This window comes from Dipteris shenzhenensis, chromosome 1 (genome assembly GCF_047967505.1).
Source record: "Dipteris shenzhenensis isolate YYH24624 ecotype China chromosome 1, Dip_SZ_1.0, whole genome shotgun sequence".
In the NCBI taxonomy this organism is placed as follows: Eukaryota; Viridiplantae; Streptophyta; class Polypodiopsida; order Gleicheniales; family Dipteridaceae; genus Dipteris; species Dipteris shenzhenensis.
In genome coordinates this window covers 60,961,395-60,983,586 of record NC_141596.1, presented here as the reverse complement: position 1 = coordinate 60,983,586, position 22,192 = coordinate 60,961,395, and the positions used below count along the sequence as shown (strand labels likewise).

The 22,192-nt window shown below is 42.7% G+C and overlaps 1 protein-coding gene across 1 annotated transcript in view; it reads right to left on the bottom strand.

The window, feature by feature from the left end:
• LOC147906149 (uncharacterized) overlaps window positions 1-22,192 on the bottom strand; it is a 104,540-nt gene that overhangs the window by 6,255 nt on the left and 76,093 nt on the right. The window contains exons 9-10 of the mRNA XM_087383419.1: window positions 19,458-19,550; window positions 13,422-13,628 (exon numbers count right to left, since the gene is read on the bottom strand). Of these exons, the coding sequence (XP_087239545.1) occupies window positions 13,422-13,628; window positions 19,458-19,550 (300 nt within the window). The remainder of the gene's footprint in view (window positions 1-13,421; window positions 13,629-19,457; window positions 19,551-22,192) is intronic.

Here is a 22,192-nt window from a genome sequence, read left to right as displayed (position 1 = left end):
GTACTGTGTCAATCCAAATACTAGCCATAGTCTGGGAAGGGTGAACCTGGATACCCTCCATCGCCTCTGTACACCTGGCTCTCCAAATATGCCAAAGATGCTGAAAACACCTTTCCAGATCATCCTCGCCTGTTTGCACTCCCAAAGGCAATGCTGTACTAACTCAACTGCCATGTAACAACGAGAACAAGTAGGGTCAGCCCCGAACCTAGATCTCCATAGGTTCACTGCAATCCCTTCATGAACAGAAAGCCAAAAGAAAAGAGTGATCTTTCTATTCCTGAGGGATTTCCAGAGCCTACGCCAAAAGTTCTTTCACAAAGCTATGGAAATCTGAAAACTATCCCAATGTGGCGCTCTAGAGGGCCTCCAACCTCTACTGCTGAGCTGAAATCTCCGGGCATTCCTAACTATATAGCAAAAGAAGGAAAAGCTCTTCTCTGGGTGTCCCTCATCAATCCATTCCCACTCCCCTGGGTCCCACTACAAGAACCTAATAGGGGAACCACCATACAGCCAGAGTCTCCAAGACCCCAGCGCAAGGAGAATAGGATCAAGGTCAAGATACCACTGTGAATCCCTGCCCCACTCCATGAATCCTGCAATCCTGACAGGCTGGACCTCCAAAAGAATATCATCACAAGATTTGATAAGTCTACCTCCCGACTGAACATCAAAGACAAGGGTATCCTCATGTGCATCCTGCAATGCAATGACCTGTAACGGAATGCCCGTCCCTGAGAACGCTCCCCACCAAGTGGACTCTGTAAGCAGCATGTCATCTGTGTCAATCCACTTTGGCGGAATGGCTGCCTATATCTGCTGTATCCTGAGTGCACTCCCTCTGAGGTGGCCAACTACTAAAAGTCTCTGATCCTTTGGAAGTCTCATAAAGGCCTGCCAAGCGCCTGCAGTAGAGGCAGGTCCCCTCTCCCATCTAGACCACTGCATATAATGTGACACTCCAAGTGGATTGCCATGATGATCCAAAATCGAGTCATTCCACATGACTGGCTGCCTTTAAATCTCTTCACGAGAAGTGGGTGGAACTCTGCGAAGTGTGTTCTTGAAGCAGCCCCAAGCTTTCAGAATAGCAACCATGAGAGGGGAAGGGGAGGATTTGAGATGGGCTGAAGTAAAGATCCATTTGATGCTATCCAACCAATCTCCCCCATGAGAAGGGGTGCAAGACTGAATGAAGCGTGAGAAAAAATCCTTTGAGGGCTCATGTCCAGGCATGAATCCACGTACTACAAACTTGCAGAGCAAGACCATACACTACAAGCTCGGGTCAATAATATTAAGACCCCCTTCTCCTGTGGGGACAATGAGGGTCTCCCAAGCCACCCTGGCTACAACATGTGAGGTGCCATCTAAACTGCTCCATAGGAAGTTCCTGATAGGTCTCATGACCTAAGCGATACAATCTCTAGATCTACACCAACATGAGCAAACAAACCAACCAGTGGCCAATAATACCTTGTTCACAACCACAACTCTAGATGCAAGGTCAAGTCTGGCTGAACTCCAAAAGATGAGTTTCATCCTGATGCTCTCCAACACAGGAGCGAACTCTTGTGCTGGAGAGATGCCTAACCTAACCTGGCATCCCAGATATCTGACGGAGACTCCCCTCTGAATCCAAGTGAACCCTATGTCAATCCCCCAGATTGGAGTGTCCTCATCATTGATCCAAAAGCCATTGAATTTGTTTCAATTAATGTGTGTACCGGCCGCAATGCAAAACAAATCCAATGCTGTCCTGAATGAATTCAGTGTCTTTGGAGTGGCATCCAAAAAAACAGCTGTGTCATCTGCCAACTCATTGTCTAAGAGCTCATCCTCTTGCCTCAAAGGAAGCATGAGCCCTACGATTCCGGCTTGAGCTCTAATGTAATAGCTCATAGCCTTAGCCACAAAAAGGAATCAAAAGGGGGCTAGGGGGCAAACGACGGACTGATCTGGTAATCTCAAACTTGTCTCCCCTGACTCCACCAATAACAAGCTGGCTGTGGGCTGCTGATCTGTAGAGGGCTGACACCCCTCTGATCCATGCATCTGAGAAGCCAAAGCCTCACCCAAGTCCCATACACCGTGCAGGGCAGAGGTAATATGATTCCCCATCTGATCCCAAAAAGTAATAAAAAATAAGGGGTTAAGTCCATCTGAACCAGGACACTTGCCCTTGTGAAGGGCAGAGAGAGTAGTCCTGAACTTTACATTGGTGAAGGGTGCATCAAGTGAAATAGTCATATCTCCTGTCACCAACCCAGGTAAGTAACGCCAAATAACCACTCTAGCATCATCTGTGGCCTGAGTGTCTGGATCTGCTGTAAGAAGGGAGGCATAGAAATCGGTGGCAACTTGCAAGACGGCCTTTGGATGTGTCTGAAGAACTCCGCCTGAGTCAACAAGCTGTGAGACGCTCTCCCTACTATGTCTAGGGCCAAGAGTAGAGAAGAACTGCTTGTTGACCCGACCTCCCTTCTATGTCCAAAATGACTCTCTGGCGTGAAAGGCATACTCTGCTCTCTAATCTAAAAGTGATTGTTGCTGAGTCCTTGCTGCACCAAGGCGCTCCTGAATCCAAGCATCTATAGGCCTCTTCTGCTCCTCCCTCTAGAGGGCGGCCAACTTCTGGCGGATACCTATCTCACACCTGAGGATCTCACCCCTTCTGATACGAGCAACTGAAAGATAAAATTCACTGATATTAGATAGGGCTACGGCTAAGTTTGAAGGAGAAAGCTGCCCATCCTGCAAATGAGATACCCAGGTCCTCAACATTGTCTCTGTAAGGCCCTCCTCTGCATAGAAAGAATCTGGAATCCTGACGCTGGCAAAGCGGCGCCTCACATGGGGACCTGAGACCATCAAAACCACTGGAAAATGATCCGAAGTGGACACCCCAGCTACAATGTAAACAGTACCACCTCTGTCAAGAGCCCAATCACCCACATAAAATATGTTAATCCATGCATGTATAGGCATCTGCAATCTCCTCTTCGACCAAGAAAACAGGAGAGAATGTGGCTGAGTGTGAAAAGCATCATCATGCCAAGCATCCCTGCCGTTGTACTGAAAAAGGAAGGCATCCCACGCTGCTCTCTCTAGGGAGTGAAGGCCACCTCCCTACCACCTCTTTTGTCTGAGGGCATTTCAACCATGTTGAAATCGCCCCCTATAATCCAAGCATCTGCAATATGTGACCAAGAGAGCAGTTCCTTCCAAAAAAGAACACGATCCCCTCTAGAATTGGCTGCATAAAGGTTTAAGAGACCAACCTTATGCCCATCAATCAAAAGTATAAACTTGTATAACCTTAGAAAACAAACTTATATGGAGCACATGGTAAAATTTCTAAAATCTCCTTAAAAATTGATTTCTTTGGATTGAATTGTAAAGGTGGACTTATGGTGGAACTTTCATCAATCAATGTAGATATAATTTAGATGGTTCCTAGCTCCATCCTACACATGCATTGGCCAACATTTGGACAGATATGGTACACACAATCAAGGGGACTGTTTCCTTCAAAGAGTGGAGCGGCTCACCATTCTTCTCGGAGTCCACTACTGAGTTGAGGTGGCACTTTTAATCTCAACCTTGGATTTTCTCTAACTCTCTTACGGGAGATTGAGATTTGCTCTGGGATTTTCTTTCATACTTAATAGAAGTCTTTTTTTATTGAAAAAATAAATAAAAGAAAAATTCATGAAGAGGATGCCACAGCCGTCTTACTTAAGGTTGTCTCAAAATTTTACCTAGACTTAATAAGGACACTCAAGACTGTTCCTAATCCGTCATAAAAAAATGTAATCTCTTTATTACTGGACAAAGAAAATAGGGTCAAAGAAGCTGAGGGAGCATCTACTTCGAGTCCAAATGTAGCCTTGATTACTACAAAGACTCTAAAGTGCTCTTTCTGCAAAATGAAAAGACACACTGAGTCAACATTTTACATCAAGGATCCAAAGAAGAAGCAATGCAGTAAAATGGGGAGAGTTGGGTCATTTATCACAAGAGTGTAATGGTAAAAAAGAAAAAATCAATTTGCTGGTAGCATTACCATCAAATAAAAGTCTTTTGTAAGTCATTATCAAACCACCTGTGACAAGAACGAAATAGAGGGTTGTAGCAAAGTTAACCACCCAGCCATGATTCCTAGAGTGCTCCCTCCTTACTGTGTCAGGTGTGAGTCCCCTTTTTTAGTTCCCTCTCTCTAGTTATTTCCTTTGTGAAGCCCTCTCTCTAGAAAATCTCCCTCCAAGCCCAATGCATGCCATGAAGACCTCTAGGATGCCAAGTGTCCTTCCAAAGAACCTTAATCTCTTAACCTTCCTTGTTGGCAAACCTCTCTAACGCTAGGCCTACTTATTCCTAGGCACTAATTCTTGAGTCTATCATTGCCCTGTCAAGCCCTCTTGGTTTCCCGCCTTGCGATAACCAAGCAGCATGCTCCGCACAATTATGGTTGACATAATATTCCTTTTCCCTTAAGAATGGTTTATGTCCTCAAATAGAAAATTGAAAAACCTGCTTACACGTTAAACTTTCTTCTGGTCTATCTTTCCAATTAACCATACATTCTTGGTATACGGTATGTCGTTCTTTTTCCTTATCTATCTAAAATTCTTTCTAGTTCATGTGGTAAAGTAGCAGGTTCAATGAGTTCAACTAAGACTTCATTTCCAATGAGATTATCATCATCTCCTAATCTTTTTAGCCTACTCACATGGAAAACTCTGGTAAGACTAATTTATAAGCAAGTTCTCCAATTCTCTTAAGTATTATCAATGGTCCACAATGCTTAGGAGACATTTACTTGTCTTTAGGGATTCTAAAGATTCGAGTACCCTAAGATAGACTTTCTCATTTACTTCCAACTCCAACCTTCTACAGTGTGCATAATGTCTTGCTCTATCTTGAGCCTTTCTAAATGCTACCTTCAGCTAATTTAAGCATTTGATTCATATCCTCAAGAAAGTCTTTGGCTGCTTAAATCTTCTCTTTTTGAAGTTCGCTGCAATTGGGACTCTAGGTTGAAATCCATATATCATCATGAATAAACTAAACCTGCAGCTGAATGTTTGGCACTCTTATATTCAAATTCTAATAATGTTCCCAATTATTTTGCCGTTTACTAACGTATGCTCAAAGCATATCCTCGATGACCTAATTGACCCTTTCAGTTCGACCATCACCCTGTGGATAATCCACGGTGCAAATATTCAAAGTAGCTTCCAACCTCATAAACATAGCCCTCCAAAAATGGCTGTTAAATTTGCTATCCCGAGCACTAACAATATTGGCTCGTAGCCCATACAACTATAGATATGCTCCACAAATAGCCTTGCTAATTTTGAAGTTTTGATCTCTTCATTGGCTGGAATAAAGAGAGCCATCTTGGTCAACCGATCCACAATTACACACAGAGTCGTGTCTCTTCTATGTCCTAGGTAATCCAACAACAAAATCCATGGAGATGCTTTTTCATTTGCCAAATGGGATCTCCAAAGGATATAGGAGACCTCCTACCTTAAGGCGTTCAGCCTTCTTGACCTGGCATTTTTGGAACTTCGATACATAATCTTAGACATCCGTATCTATTTCAAGCCAAAAGAATTGCCACTTCAAAAGAGCATACGTCTTCTGATTTCTCGGGTGTCAAGCACTCAGACTATCATGATACTCAAAAAGAATTTGGTGCCTAATATCATTATTATCTGGGCACACATACTCTAGCCTTGTAGAGCAAGTAACCATCTTCAATACTAAAAAATTTTTACTTGAGTCCTTTGTCACCATTTCCATGTGGTGTGTCACCATTTCCATGTGACTCCTTAGTGAAGCTCCTCGATTTGTTAGATCCCTCCTCATAATTGCTTTCCATATTTTTTAAGAGTGAGGATCAAAGTCACATTTTTCTTTGAAGGACTCTAAGAAATCATTTTGGAATTTAGTAAAACTCAATTTATTAACCATTGGAATTTGGCTTAGGGAATCTGCTACCACATTAGACTCTCCCTTCTGATATGTCAATTGGACAAATTCTTGCATTATTTCAGTCCACCTAGCTTTTCTTCCATTAAGCTCTGGCTGATTGCAAATCCACTTAATGCTTTCTTAATAAAAAATGATCTCAAATTTGGCATCGTACAAATAGTGTCTCCATTTCTTCAAAGCATAAACTACATAGTTTGTTCTCATATGCTGAGTAATTCCATTGGACACAGTCTAACTTTTTGCTTTCAAAAGGTATTGGTCGACCCTTTTGCAAAATTACCACTGCAATAGCAAAATCACTTGCGTCTATTTTAACCACTAGTGGTTCATTGGGATCAACTACCTTTAAGAGAGAAGCTACTACTATAGCTACTTTCAACTTTTCGGAACTCTTCTTTTGAGGTTCATCCTATATGAAGGTACTTCCCTTTTCCTTAATCTGATCCATCATCAGAACAACATCTTAGCATAGTCTTGGATGAATCTCCTATAAAATCCAAACAAACCTAAGAATATATGTAATTCTTGTAGGCTTGTAAGATGTGGCCATTCCAATACAGTCTTTATCTTTTCAAGATTCATAGAAAACTCTTCTTGGGATATAATATGTCACGCCTGAGAAACCTTCGTCTTAAATTGCCCCTTCTTTCTTTGATTGGGAAATTTATTGGACCTAGGAACAAAACCAGTTTGTTCCGAGGTTCCAACTCTAGATTTTCCCATAGTATCGTCATACACCTAGGCATACTTGATGGCTTCTTAAAAGGTCTTGGGAGAATTTCTTCTCATCTCAACTTTGCAGGTGTCTTTTAGACCCCTCACGAATCCCCTTATCTTTCGATATTCATCAATGTCCTTTAACTTAAGGACTGCCTCCTACTATGTACTGGACTAAAGTATTTTTTCCCATACTACAATTACCCAACGCTTCCCATGCCTTCCAAGCTTATTTTCAGGTAAAAAGTCTTTTAGAATAGCTTGCTCAAACGCAGCCCAAAACTTTGAAATCCTATCACTTTCCCTGAGGCTCATCCACCATTTATATGCTTTGTTTCCAAGGGAAAGACTTGCTTCCACTTACGAACAGCTCCATCTCTATTCCTTTACTCTCTCTCTCTCTCTCTCTCTCTCTCTCTCTCTCCACAGTTCAGCGTAGAGCTACTGCTACCAATTCCAAAACGTGTATTCTTTTTACAAAGAGCTCATGGCTCAATAATTTGGCAACATGCCAAGTGTCAAAATAACTAACTAAAATTTAGTACATGCCACAAAGGGCAATCTCTAGGATCTTCGATGTTCCTTGGTCACACAAACATCTTTTGGTCACTTGCTTAGCTTTGCGCTTGGAAAATCAACCCTTCTTAGTACCTGCAACAATTAATTAAAGCGCACCATCATGGCACCCATTAATTGTTAGCGGTTTTGCATGCAAATAATAGACTGTGGACTAATCCTAGTCACGGTGGGCATCCCCACCAGTGAACACATAAGCGCACAACATAAAACATTTCTCTGGTTGATCAAGATCAACCCTCTTGATCATGATTAAGGGACTTTGACCAAGGGTCGAGGTACCTTAATTATAATCGAGTCTCTCCAACCGAAGTTGGTACAACTCTCCAACCGAAGTTGGCACATCTTGGTTAACCGTAGTTAACCCTCTTGGCGCATGCCAAGTCTCGTTGACTAAAGTCAACACTCTCTCACCGTAGTCAGCTCTGTGGTTCTCTGATTAACCGCAGTTAACCCTCTTGGTAATAAACCAAGTCTCCCCGACCGAAATCAAGCTTACTTGACTAGAGTCAAGTATCTTTGACCGTAGTCGATTCTTTGACCATTAAAAGAACTCTTTTGACCACACATCCAAAAAAGGAAAACCCTTACATCTCTGAGTGTCAGAGAGAGGCTAGGAGTGCACAAGGCATCTCCACTCGAATTATTTAGCAAACTACTGAGGTCTTTAGAAACTTAATATAGCTGCTTATGCTTGGGCACTAATGACGACATAAGAGTTGCTTTGCTTGCTAAGTATGTCTTCCTTTTGTTTTTCAAAAAAAAATTGTTACCTCTTTTTTCTTCTCTTTCGTTTTCTCTTTTACTTTATGTGTAGATTTTTTGACTTTAGAATAACAAAATTTCTAAATTTGTACGATTGGATATATTCTGATCGTACAAAGGTATATATAACTATTAAGGTATAATACTATTGTGAAGTGGCCTTTATAACATCATTTTTAGACTGAGAGTCTTTAGGTCTAGGATTGAAGTCTCTAATACCATTCCTTCCTTTCGAGCTTCTTTTACTTTGTCAAGTCTGCATTTCTTGGAGTTGGGGTGAGCTCCTCTAAATCCATATTCTATTACCCCTCAGCTTGTTGGTTTGTAATATGCACAGTAATCAATCAATAATAAGCAACATGTCACTATGCCAATTGCCTCTTTCTGATGGAGATGCGGCGACATACCAGATATGTCTTTGGGGCATTCGTACTACCTGCTTGAGTCTCTCGAGAGTTTTGAGAAATTGAGACTTTGAAATTATTAGCTTAACTTAGCACTCAGCAAGGGCCTTAGCAAGCCCTTGCTGCAGCGTATAGTGGCTCATACGAGCAATTTTTCTGATTGTACTTTGTCTCATAGGCCTGCAAGACCGCCTGAAGATGTTAATACAAGTTTCTTTCTTTCTTTCTCAGGAAAACAGTCCTCCTGCAAACCTAGAAGTCTCTTGCATCCTTGACCAAATGGCCATCTATAGCCTCTGTACATCAGAATCTCCAAATTTGCTACGCAATGATGCTTGCAAGAACTTTCATTATCGTGTTTGCCAATGCAAGTAGAGGTCTGTATTAATAGGCATGAGCAGAGTCAAGTTGAAAATTTTCTACAAGATGATGCCGAACAGTGATAGCCCAAGAAGATTCCTAGCTCTCGTAAAATAATTGAGGCCCTGCGCAAGAGAGCTAGGTCACTAAGCCCAATTGATAATATGGAACAAAACCTGCCCATAAGCCTTGCAATCCCAGCCCAAACGATCCTCACCTATCTATATTCTCAGAAGCAATGTTGAATAAACTCAGCTCCAAAAGTATTTCAATCTCTCCATGAATGAAGAGCCAGAAAAAAAGAGTGCCAAGTGTCACGTGCACTACGCTCAAGCGAAGCAATAAGTACGAGGTCCTGCACCCCGCCCAATAGCCATGCAAAGCCTTCATGAACACCCAAAAGAGCTAGCTAGGATGCAAGCGGGGGCTTTCAGCCTTCACTTTATATTAGGTAGTATAATTTCTAAGTTGTATATAAGACTTAAAAGTTTCCTTAATTGCCATATGTCACAAGCACCCATAAGCCCTTAACATATAAATGTCCACGAGGAGAGAGGACCATATTCCGACTTGCCCACATCAACCCACTCACATTCACCTAGCTCCCACTGAAGATACTTTTGGGAGAACTCCAATAATTCCATAGCCTCCAAATACCAAGGGAAATGTCCTCTCGATGATGGTCTATGTACGTGCTGGCCAGTAACATGGTCTATGTCCGCCATAGCATACTACTTGACTGGATCAAGGTTGCATAAAAAATAACATCCATATCCAAAGATCTAACCAGACTTCCCCCAGACTGCACCGTAAAGACCATGTGTCTCAACCTCTGTCCCACATGATGCCTGTGACCTACAAATGGAGCACCATGTACAAGACAGCCCCTATCCATCTAACGCTCTATGTTGTCCCCCACATCTTGAGTGGCCCATTCCAAAGGGATAGCTGCATTATTTGAACAATTCTTCTCTCACTCCCCCTAAGATGATAACCATTTGTCTTCCTCAATCGGATTAAAACCCAAGAATAAGGGAGTAAGAAAAGTATTTCTAAAGCTAAGGGCTGGAGAACTTGCCACCAAAATAGATGAGGCAATTTCTGAAGAATCAAAGACCACCCTGGAAGAATCCCCTCTCCAAAAGTAAAAAATCATTGATATGACAAAGATCCGGGGGAAGGGCTGCCAACATCCTATTAGCTTGGCTTCTAGAAGAATGAGAGCCATGGATGTGTGCAAAGAGAGTGGTTGCGCTCTCTACTTCATGTCCTTCTTAAGTTGCTTTGCAGCTCATCTTGAGAAAATAGACGTTCTAATGGCCGAGTGGCAGAAGAGTGGTTGGTTGAATGTGAATCCATTCACCAAACCGAAATGGAAGGCCAACGAAAGCCTTTAAATGAACAAGCTGCTGCCTGCAAGACCTTGAAGGAGACTAAGGAAGAGGCAAGAGGTGGGTGAAGGGGAGGGATGTGGAGAGGAGTGAAGTGGAGCGGAGGGAGGTGAAGGCAACAGGGGGGCAGAGAGAGAAGGCAGCCAATTTTGGGGGGACTGGGGGATGTACAGAACAGCCCTACAGGCCTGCATGTATGGGTCCTTGTACATGCTGTCCGTACACCTTGTACGGTTGTAATACAGGCTGTACGGGATAAGGAAGAGGAGGGCGGGATGCCTAGGGAGAGGGGTGACCAGAGAGGGGCTGGGTGAAGGAAGCAGGGAGGCGGAGAGAGCAAGTGGATGAGGGGAGATATACAGAACAACCCGTACAGACTGTATGGACTGATAGAGAAGAAGGCAGGAGGGCTAGGGAGAGGGGCAATCAGGGATGCTAGGGCAAGAGCAGAAGCAGCTCCCATTGTGCTCTCCAAGAATTGTTTTTTAATATTGGAATCAGACATCATAATTTGCATACAGCAAGATCAAACATGGAGTGTAACTTTGGTGTAGAAGAATCTTTTCACCAAACACAAACCGCAAAACCCTTTTCACCAAACACAAAACGCAAAACCTTGGGGAAACTGACACATAGCATCATACAATTTGCTGTAACTTTGGTGTGGTTAGAAGTATCTTTTCACCAAACACAAAACGTAAAACCTTGGGGAACCTCGCACATAGCATCATACACATATGATCCTTAAAACTGAAATATCCTCCGATTGGGTACATATCTTCCTAGATTGAATTTAAATCACAAACAATTATCTGAATTATGTCTAAAGAAACTGTTCAATTATCTTTCTAGAAAATAAAGATACTAGTACAAAAATCCCATTCATGTAATAAACAAAACTTTGTAAGGGGCAAGCAAGAACTAGAAAAGTTCCAAAGGTAATCTACACATTCAAGACTTTAGTGCACATTATGATCCACTATTTGTGATCTAAGAGGACACAACTTGGAAGATCTTAACGCCAATATGAGAATTGAAGGGACATGGAAGCTAGCTAGGAACGGAATGGAAATATGGAAAGCATACTGAAAGGCAGAATGGAAAGGAAAGAAAGTACAAGTGCAAGGCAATAACCAAATACTCACAATGTATTCATAGCTTGATGTTGACTGTTGTGATAGACAATAGGCAAGTACAACACTATATAGTGTGACACTAGACTCTAGAGAGTCACAATGTCTATGGGATATCTCCCAATATGACACGTGGCACGTCTAGGACTCACTAGACTATAAAACACCACCTAGACCACCTAGAACACACATTTTTGACTCACTTTGGCTTCATATTCCAACACCCCCCCATGAAGGCAAGGTGAGAGACTATTGGAATGGAACCAATAACAAAACATGACAATGATGGTCATCAAACCTGTGCATGCCGATCTAGAACTAGACATGGCTCCCACACAATCTCAGAGGCAAGTGAGCATGGCTCAGAGGCTGGTGAGCATAACATAGAAAGCTCATCTAGCATGGCTCAGAGGCTCATTATGCATGGATGCATGATCAACTCAGAGGTCTATGAGACCAATGCACCAACATATTGGAACTCTCAAGCTAGGCCTGATAAACAAATAGACCTATCAATGCCAATACATGGTTCCCATAGAGCATCCCCCCTTGGCTTCATAACAGGACATGTTAGGAAGCCACACACCAAAATAGAAAAACCAATACATTTGTTTAGGAGGACTATCCAAGGCAAAGGACCTTTAGACTCAATGAAAACCAAACACTCAATACATATCATTTTAGGGGGACTACCCAGGGCAGAGGACCCCAAAATACATCAAGCTGTAGTAATTAAAAAATAGATCTCTTATGATAAGAGAGGTCCTCCAAGTAGCCACTACACATGTGTGCACATCCCTGCGAGACAATGACGATGTCGAAGAAGCTCTAGGCAGGAATGCCCCAAAAGATGTGTCGGTGAAGTCCATGGGGTAGCTAGATGGAGCACTCACATAGTGACTCTCAAAATGGCTAAGGGAGAGTCACCAATGTCGAAGTAGAGGCCGGAGGTATCACGAGCACTTGGAGAGTTGGTCAAAAGTGGAGCTTGGGCACCAAGGACAATTGGGCAGTAATCAGAGAAGTCGGAAAGTGTTTGGAGCTCACATCAAGCTCGGAGCATCTCCAATAGAATGTCGGGCAGAAGGAGCAAATGATGGGCTGGATTAGAGGTCAACGATGAAGAGGATGGACAGCTCCACATTGAGCTGGCTGCATCATGCTTGGACTGTCAAATCATTGAGTTCCAGAACAAAATTCACGCGCAGAAACAAATTTCGTCACTTCTGGCAAGCTTTTCACAGAAAACTCGGATTGCAATGATGTAAAAACGAAATTTGTAGTACTCAAGGTCCTCTACAACTTTCTGAAGACACAAAGCCATGATTCTGCTTATATCTCCGGATAGAAGCAGAACATTGTCCGTAGGTCACAGAAAGATGTAGTTGAAGGAAGGAGAAGAGAGATGGCAGATCATGGCATGGAGAAGAGAGCTCAAGGAAGGAGAGAAGAGGGCAGTCTTCCAAGGAGGAGGAGGTAGAGTAGCTTCATTGGCCTCCCTCACCTCAACCTCTTGGAAGGGAAGGGGAAAGAGAGAGCAGGGCTAGGAACATGGCTCTGATACCATATGAAGGGACATGGAAGCTAGCTAGGAACAGAATGGAAATATGGAAAGCATAATGAAAGGCAGAATGGAAAGGAAAGAAAGTACAAGTGCAAGGCAATAACCAAAAAACTCACAATGTATTCATAGCTTGATGTTGACTGTCGTGATAGACAATAGACAAGTACAACACTATATAGTGTGACACTAGACTCTAGAGAGTCACAATGTCTATGGGATATCTCCCAATATGACACGTGGCACGTCTAGGACTCACTAGACTAGAAAACACCACCTAGAACACACATTTTTGACTCACTTTGGCTTCATATTCCAACAAGAATGTGCCCTTGTACATAAGATGCATAAACATCTGGTTTTTCAACATTTCAAACATGGATCGGTATTTCTCGAGTTGGAACACATGATGGATAGCAAATATTCACAAAACAATACTAACAAACCTTCAATTAGCATTACTAGTTCCCCATTTTCTAGAAAGATAGGATTTAAGCAAGCTGCATACCTGTAAGAAGAGATCCAATGTTTTCAATTTGATCGTCTCATCACTGGTGCCGATTCCACGAAGTGTCTCATGAAAAAGCACTAGTAATTGTGGGCCATACCCATCAAGGACACTCTTCATGGAATCAATATTAAGGAGTACATTTGAGCATGCTCCGAAATCCTTTGTAGATAATGGTACTACATGGTTAGTCACCATCTTATCAACCTGTTTTGACATAACTACCAAGGTGAGCTTTGTCTTGAAAAGAGGCGATCTTAAAAAATTGAGTTGAAATTTGTGTCAATATTTTGAAAACGAAGTATATATTTTAAAACATTATGTGTGCACAAGCAAGGCTGTCTATTAACCCATGCATGTCTACAACTCCCTTACCAGGACTCACCAAAATTTTGAGAATGTATTCAAATAGCATACAGCTTGCAAAGATTTCTCCAGGTTATTCAAGTAACTAAAATAAATTACTAATCAGCAATTTTGTTACTGGTTCTTTTTCATTTGTAGCTAGTCAACTTTCCAAGTTGTAGGATTCCATTTGTGTCCCCTCTTCCATCTCTTGGTTCATTCCCTTCCTCTTCCCAAGAATTTGGTAGGCATGTTAGATGATCACCTTCCTCTTCCAAGGTTGCCACAATGGATGGCCTTTCTAGCAGGGCTTTTTGCATGGTAACCATTTGGTCTGGGCTAAGCAGCTATTATGGAAGCTCCCTTGATCCCACATCCATTAGAATATCACTTTCCCTCAAGGAAAAGCAACATATAGAGCACACTCACCAACCAGGATCAAGCAGTGGTGGAGCACATTGTTGGTCTTAACTCCTCACTATGACATGTCTGAGGCTTGTCCCACGTAAGCCTTGCAACTAGAGGGTGACCACACCACAAAACCTATGGGAGAGGAGTTTTATTATCCAAGTCATCTTGCAAGTGATTACTCAGCTCCTACTCCACATAGCCCAGTCTATTTGGGCTCATACTTGTAGGTCTTTGTACCCGTTGGTAACATGGCTTTAAGGAGACACGCAGCAAGTTGAACTGCTTTCCAATGGCTTTCTGGCTAGTTTGGTAGCATGGCTCAGCTCTTGCTCCACCATAGACCAATCTACCTAAGCTCGCACTCGGTCTTTGGCATCCCGTGGCACCATGGCTTTAAGGTGACCAACGTGGAAACCAAGCAGTATTTTGAACAGCTTCCCAATAGATTTTTGTTCCCTCCATTGCCTAGAGATTACAAGGAAATTATGGGATCTCTAAGCGATCATTTTGGCGTTGTCTTGGAGTCACCTACAACTAAAACCTTTGTACTCATGGAAGATGGGGCATTGAATTGGAAGTGGTTGTTGAGAATCCAAACACCCTCCCCTCAAAGATCATTCTAGAAACCTTGAGTGAGGTGATCTCCACTAGCATGCCAGTTTCCCAGGGCAGTGTCTTCGGTGCAAAGATTTCAGCCACCCGATCAAGATGTACCCACACTTTGTAAGTCACACTTGACCTTCAACCGCAGAGGATAGAGTTCAACAATCACCAACACAGACTAACTTGGCACCTCAACACCATCCAAACCCATTGAATGCCCTGCCTAGCAAGGAATGGATACCTCTTATAAGCAAGAAGAAAGGGAAATACACACCTAGACGTCCCACGTTGTGCTCAAAGGAGACAAGGCATGATTCGATAAACACAGATTCACCTAAGGTACCACCCGTCTCAAAACTACACATACCCACCTAAGGTACCACCCGTCTCAGAACTACACCTATCCATGAGACTTGAATATCCAATGTGCTATTCTTGCTTAAGAGATTGAAATTCATTTGCCCACCCCCACCCCTCTATGCTTGAGCCAATGTAACCTGAAAGTGCTTAATAAATTCTTACAAGAGATTGGAACACGCATGTTACAATGATGCGTAAAGTATGTCATGGCTCCAGGATTCCCTATAACATCTTCTTGTTGCTATCATTAACCATCCCAAAAAATAGGAGAGAAAGGGTGGTTGTGTTCTCCTCTAAGGGACTTGAATTCTATTTTTGTGCCTTTCTCTTCCTTTCTTAGAAGAAAGATGATTATGTACAAGAGTCTGTTGGGAATTAATGAAGTGGCAAATGGATTGCATAGTGATGTGAAGTAAGGAAACCTCACTAAAAAGGCTAAACTGAACTGCATATATACAAAAATGCTATGCGAGCTTCAAAACTAGGGATTATTGAGGATCAAAGGACTTGATGGATCAAAAATAGTAAAAGAAAAACTATGATACGGGAAGAGAAGCACTAGACATGACACTAGGCTGCTTATCCTCATCGTAGTCCAAGGTATCCACAATGTTGCAATGGAAGTTAGTCTCCGTATATCTATTCTCTATGTTTGTCCATGTTGTGTGTTAGTATGACTTGTTTGTACATGTGCCCTTAGCTATATGTTTGACTGTGTGGGCTGCATGCATGCATGTGGTTTTTTAGCTTTCATCCTAGGTGGCAGGGATTTGATCTTCTGCTTTATTGGGTTCGTTATTGTGCACTATGGACTCTATGGAATGACCACAATCATCGAGTCTTGGTGATCCTTCTCTTGACAATATCAGTTCTTCCGAGCATCTCCAAGACAATCGTTTTATGATTGCTTGCATGCTCAGGATCTTGATTATATTGCCTTCTTGTCATATAATGACATCTTCTGATGCTTGACCCTTTCTTCGGGACTGTTTCTTGTAATATAATGACAACTAGATTTCACAAAAAGAGTGTGTGGGCTGCATGAGTGTTTGTTTGATTTGCCCGTTACTTGTGATGTATGCTTGCTTCCTTGAGTGTTGGCTGCTTGCACGATGTTGCAACTGTTCGCTTTGCTTGCGTTTTCTTGCCTAGTGTGTTGTGCGAGTATTGTGTGTGCACCTCTTTTTCTATGTCCATTGCTTTGTGCTGGTGTTGTGCTGTGCCCTGCTTTATGTTGTCAATTGTGTGTTACAGCTGTGTGTCCCATCTGTTTGCTTATGTGTGTTATATGCCACATATCCACTCCCGTAAATAGCTAGCCATGTAGGTCTTGCAGAGGCCAAGCGATGACCTTAGACTTTGCAAAGCTGTCAGATCACTTTACCAAGAAGCCTAGAGCTCCATGAACCTTGTTTTGGAACTGCGCAAAGATAATCATGGCCTCCAGCACAAAAATTTGAGGCTCATCTGGCTTCGAAATGCTCAAACACACTCAATTGAGTACGAGACCATTGTTTCAATATCTATGACAGCTTTTAGAGACCACCACGGAATTTGAGGATCTCTTTGTCAGTAATCAAAATCTATCTTGCTTGCCCTCTTTCTCTCTTTTGAACTTCATTGTTGTGTCACTTTTGTTCTTTGAATCCCCCTGTGCCTAATAAAGCACACCCTAACCTACTCAAACTCCAAGAAGCAGAATGGGCAACTTGTCAAAGGAGAGAAAACCCTCTAAAGATGGATTCATAAAATGGCAATGTCTTAACCAAGGAAAAACAAAGTACAATTATTGGAAGGACACATTGATGGTTAATTGGCATTGTAAATGGCATCAGTTACGCATGAATACAAGAGGAAAATCAACTATGAAGAAAGTTACAATTAATCTCACAAAACTCAATTGCTATGTGGAAACTAATTCACTGCAACGGATGTACTAACTCAAATCAGGGCTTCTTGAATTTAAAAAACCAAGAGTACATGAAGAAGACAGTTCATGTGTATTTCAAAACTAAAAGATGCATATGAACACATCTCATAAAAGGTTTTTGCTTCCTAGGTTTCTCCAATCTCAGAGAACAACATGAATATAAATGCATTGGGGAAAGGTTGAATTCTCATCGCCCCTCTCCAAGTGCATCTAACTTGCTCCATCTTGGCAAGCTATCCAGTGCTAAGTCCTAGTTACCCTCTCTCCTATCCTTATCTCTTTGTGCATTCCAGTAGTGATGCTTTTTTTTCCACCTCAACCTTTGTCTTCCTTGCTATTGTTGAGAGATGTGCTGAAGGTGGGAGAGGAGATGGAGGAGGGAAGGAGAGGCAGCCACTAGAAGTCCAATATCTGTATACAATATACACATTTCCCTATTGCAAAAAGACGGCTTACAAGGCTATACACACAACCCTACTTAGAAACCCTATTAAGAAATTTACACTCGGTCTTTACTTGTGGAAGCTCAAGAATGGTTCTCATTTAAAATATGGTAATGGGGAGAGGTTGAATTCTCATCGCCCCTCTCCAAGTGCATTTAACTTGCTCCATCTTGGCAAGCTATCCAGTGCTAAGTCCTAGTTACCCTCTCTCCTATCCTTATCTCTTTGTGCATTCCAGTAGCGATGCTTCTTTTTTCTACCTCAGCCTTTGTCTTCCTTGCTATTGTTGAGAGATGTGCTGAAGGTGGGAGAGGAGATGGAGGAGGGAAGGAGGGGCAGCCACCAGAAGTCCAATATCTGTATACAATATACACATTTCCCTATTGCAAAAAGACGACTTACAAGGCTATACACACAACCCTACTTAGAAACCCTAATAAGAAATTTACACTCGGTCTTTACTTGTGGAAGCTCAACACCTCAACATCCCCTCTTACATCCTCAACACCCCCTCATAAATTACACTTTGCAAGATGGTGCAAAAGGAAAAAAGCTGTTGTAAGAGCAAAAATTGCCACGCGGTACAAGGAAGTGATGGTCTGGAATGCAGCATCTATAATCGCTCCACACGATCCCACACTGTATGTGAGAGGTCTAGCCCCCAACAAGGACTACCAATGCATGCCTGCTGGTTGGACTAAGGAATCAAAGAGTAGAGCCTTGGTACATGGGTGTTGAAAGTGTGACTGTAAGCATTGTCTCTCCAGTAGGGCAAGAGAGGTGCACCCTCTGCTCAGGTGGGCAGGTCTCATCGTGGGTTGTGATCAAAGTGTATGTCATGATAGGTGATGTAGGTGGGTGGTGTAGTGGATGGTGTCAAGAGGCGAGGAGTGGTGATGCTAAAGAAGGTTAGAGATTTTAAGGACCCACATGATGTGGCAAGTCCAACATACATCCATCATGGATGACGGGGATTGATGCAACACGGCATCATTCTATTGGTCTATCTTGCCACGTGTCACACATACATTCACTCACCATCCCACTCACTCTAGGGCAGCCATCAAATGCAATTATTGCATCTATGTGAGGGCTCTAGACATCGGGCCATCTTTGAAACAAAGCGCCGCCGCCGTAAGCTAGACACACTGCAAGAATCACTCCAAGACCACCTCGTGATCACTTCCTCAGACTGCGCCCTCCAAATCTGCACCATAGAGGTCCTTTATGCATGATTATGCAATATTGTCACATGGCAATAGTTTCACCAACTTCCGTTGTACACACTCTGATAGCGTCTAGTCTAGGATGCAAGGGACTTCAACATCAGCCTTGGCCAGGAGGACACTTTTTGTTAGAGAGTTGAGAGGCAGTCCCTTCTTCTCTCTCAGTCTATGACGTGAAATTTTCAACGACAATCCTCGTTTTATCGGGTTTTGCTTATGCTAAGATTTTTTGAGTGGCGCTTTACCACTATTCTCATGATATACATGATGTATTTGTGCCTTGAGTGCTTTGCTCTAGGCCGTTATCCCTCATACTTGATAGAAATCTTTATCATGGAAAGAAAAACATAAGAGTAGCCTTAAGGCTGTCTAGAATACATTGAGAAGCATTGAAGAAACAATCTAACACAACCTCGTCAAAGTTTAGAAATTTACACACATAATCCACCATCTATTCAGAGTTCAAACCAAACTCCGATCTCTTTCTACACCACACATCGTCCCATTACCGTCCCTATGTAAACAGAGAGCAATAATTCCCTTACGTTTTATTCACATAAAATTCTACCTCATTTCTAATTTTTAGGTAAAATAGCAAAAACGTCAGATATTAAATGCCTTCACAATATTGTACATCTAAAAACAACAATATCTTGTAGTTGAAACGTTAAATGCATTCGAGATCCTCTCCTAAGTCATCACTATCCTAAGTTCTTACCTTAAGATCAAGAGAATATTCTTCAGTGCTAAACTTGACCTTTGCGATCTTTATCACAGCTTCAACAAACTCTCGGAAGATAAATTGTCGGTTCTGCAGAAAATCCAGATGCATACTGAGCTCTGCTATAGCAAATCAGATCTGATATTTAATACTCTACATTGGGAAAGAAACAACATGGAGGAAATAGGCCATGTCTCTGCTGGCAAAGTAAGTACATATGATCAAAAAGCACTGGGATATTTAATTTCTTTTTTTGCCTTGAAAAAGACCAGCTGCCATGGAGCACCATAGTTTAGGAATTATTTTCTGCCTATCACTATCTGTTGCCTCAAAAAAGATCAGCTATGGTTTCCATGGACCACAGTAGGACAGGAGGAATCGATCTCAAAGAGCTCTATTATGGCTTTATAATGCTGGCAAGGTCATGCTTTCACAAGGCTTCACAAAGCCCAAGAAGATAATGTTAACAATTCTAACAATCAGCATCACTTAGGAGATTAGCTTTAGACAGACAAGCTGTTCAGTATTCAGATTTAGGCCTGCAGATGGAGCTTGTTTGGGGAAGGAATTTTCTGCTTTTTATATTCTAAAGAAACAGTTATTGGACATCCTACTCTCACCTTTGGCCCGAACTCTGATGGCATGAGTCACATCAAAGATTATACGTTGGACTTGCATTGGAGACTAACTTTTCTTCTGACCTGTGACCCTATGTCTGCTCACAAGGGTGGCAATGTGTGGTGAGCTGCGTTCAATCTCTCTTGGTCAATTCCATTCGGTCATACATGAATTCTCTAATGGCTGTGAGAATGCTCCCCCAATTCCCATTATTGTTGTCCTATCTCATCTGTGATCCATTCCAGCCTTGACTTCATGACCTCAGATGTCAGATCAACTTAACGACATCCAATCTTAGTCATATTCACGGCCTCCAATGTCGCTCATCTTTGTGGCCTCCAGTGTGGGTCATTTTCATTGCCTCTAATGTAGCTGCCTTTTTGGCTTCTAATGTCAATCGTCTTCATGGCTCTCATATCTCTTGCCTGACCATGAGGGATTGTTCTGGCTGTCTTATGCTTTGTTTATTTTAACCTGGATGGTTTGGTAGACACTAGAGCGAAGGTGGCTTGGAAGACTTTGAATCTTCTCCCTACTCAGGAAGGGGGCCTCAATATCTTTTATCCAGACTTGCACTAGATTGGCCTTCCTTTGCAAGGTGGTGGTTAGAGGGCTTTTACTAGGGCAAGAACCTTGGAAAGATTTCCTCATTCATTGCATACAGTCCTGCTCTTCTTCCACAGGAGGGATTGGATGGATAGTACTAGTAGAATTTCACATCAGCGCATCTTACGATTCCTTCCTCCCCTCATATGGCTCCCATCCTAAAAGCTCGAGGTAGCTTTAGGAGCAATGTTTGAAGAGTCCTCCCATCTTCTATGGAAGAAATTGATAGGCAGCATGTCATGTGGAATGACACCACACTCCATAATCACGGCATACCTCTTGGTACTTCTCGTTATATGCAGCAGTCTAGAGGGAAGAGAGGACCTACTTCCTCTGTGGATTCTTGGAAAGATTGCAAAACCTTCTGAATGATCATAAGTTTCACTTAGCAAGTCACCTCAGAGGAAGTGAAGGAAGAGCTGAGCAGATTGATGCAGCCCTACCCTTGGATTGGGTTGTTATAAATGGCCAGCATACTTAGAGAGCAGCGGGTCTTAGACTATGCATGATGGGACAAGTCGAGATAGAGGAGCATTTTCTATGTGTCTGTCTGGCCTACTATGATATTAGAGGGTGATACCACTGTCTCTTTCAGACGGGGCTCGGCTTCGGACCGCTCACACAGCTGATACATTTTCCCGACCACGTTTGCATTGGGCTCTACTTGATTGAGATGCAGAGACGCAGAGATTCCCTTGTGCGATAGGCTAGAGATCAGCTACAATTGATGCCTTAGGACACCAAGCAAGACTGAGCGCAGACACGCGTCAATGATTTTTACGCATCCAACCGAGCCAACACCAGATGAGATCAAGGGAGACGAGCTCGAGGAGATGAGAGCACTATGGATCAGCAACAATGAGACCCGTCACCAGGATGTGGCTGGACGAGAGACGCCAAGACCACACACGACAGGTGGGGTGACTAGAGCATGCACGATTGAGGTCCGGCCTATCTCGGCCATCCTCAGAGGGGACCGCCAAAGACGAGGCATTACTCTCAATGTAGCCCATCAAATACAGAGATCCAAGAGAGCGCGTCCCCCGCCACTACGAGAGACAGCCCAGAAGACACAGATACGTGAGCTCTTTGCATCACATCACATCAGAGGGCTATCAGAGAGCCGGGTTGTATAGAGCCTACACATGTACTTGGAAATTTGGTGCAGTACTTGATTGCTCTTTTTCTACTATTTTGTACTAGCTTTTTGCATTTTTAGCACTTAGCACTCAACAAGGGCCTTGTGAGCCCTTTGCTTCAGCCCACAGTGGCTTGTATGGATTACATATATTTTGTACCTTGTCTCGTAGACCCGCAAGGTCTCCTAAAGATGTTAATACACCTTTCTTTCTTTCTTTCACTTGGCTTGGGGCTTTTACAAGGTCAAGTATCCAAACCCCAAGGAGTGGGAATGGACTGATATAGGGAACCGAGAGAAGAACCTCCCATTCTTTCACTACATGGCTAGTAATGCTAGGAGGTTTCAGCTCAGCCTTAGAGACTGGATA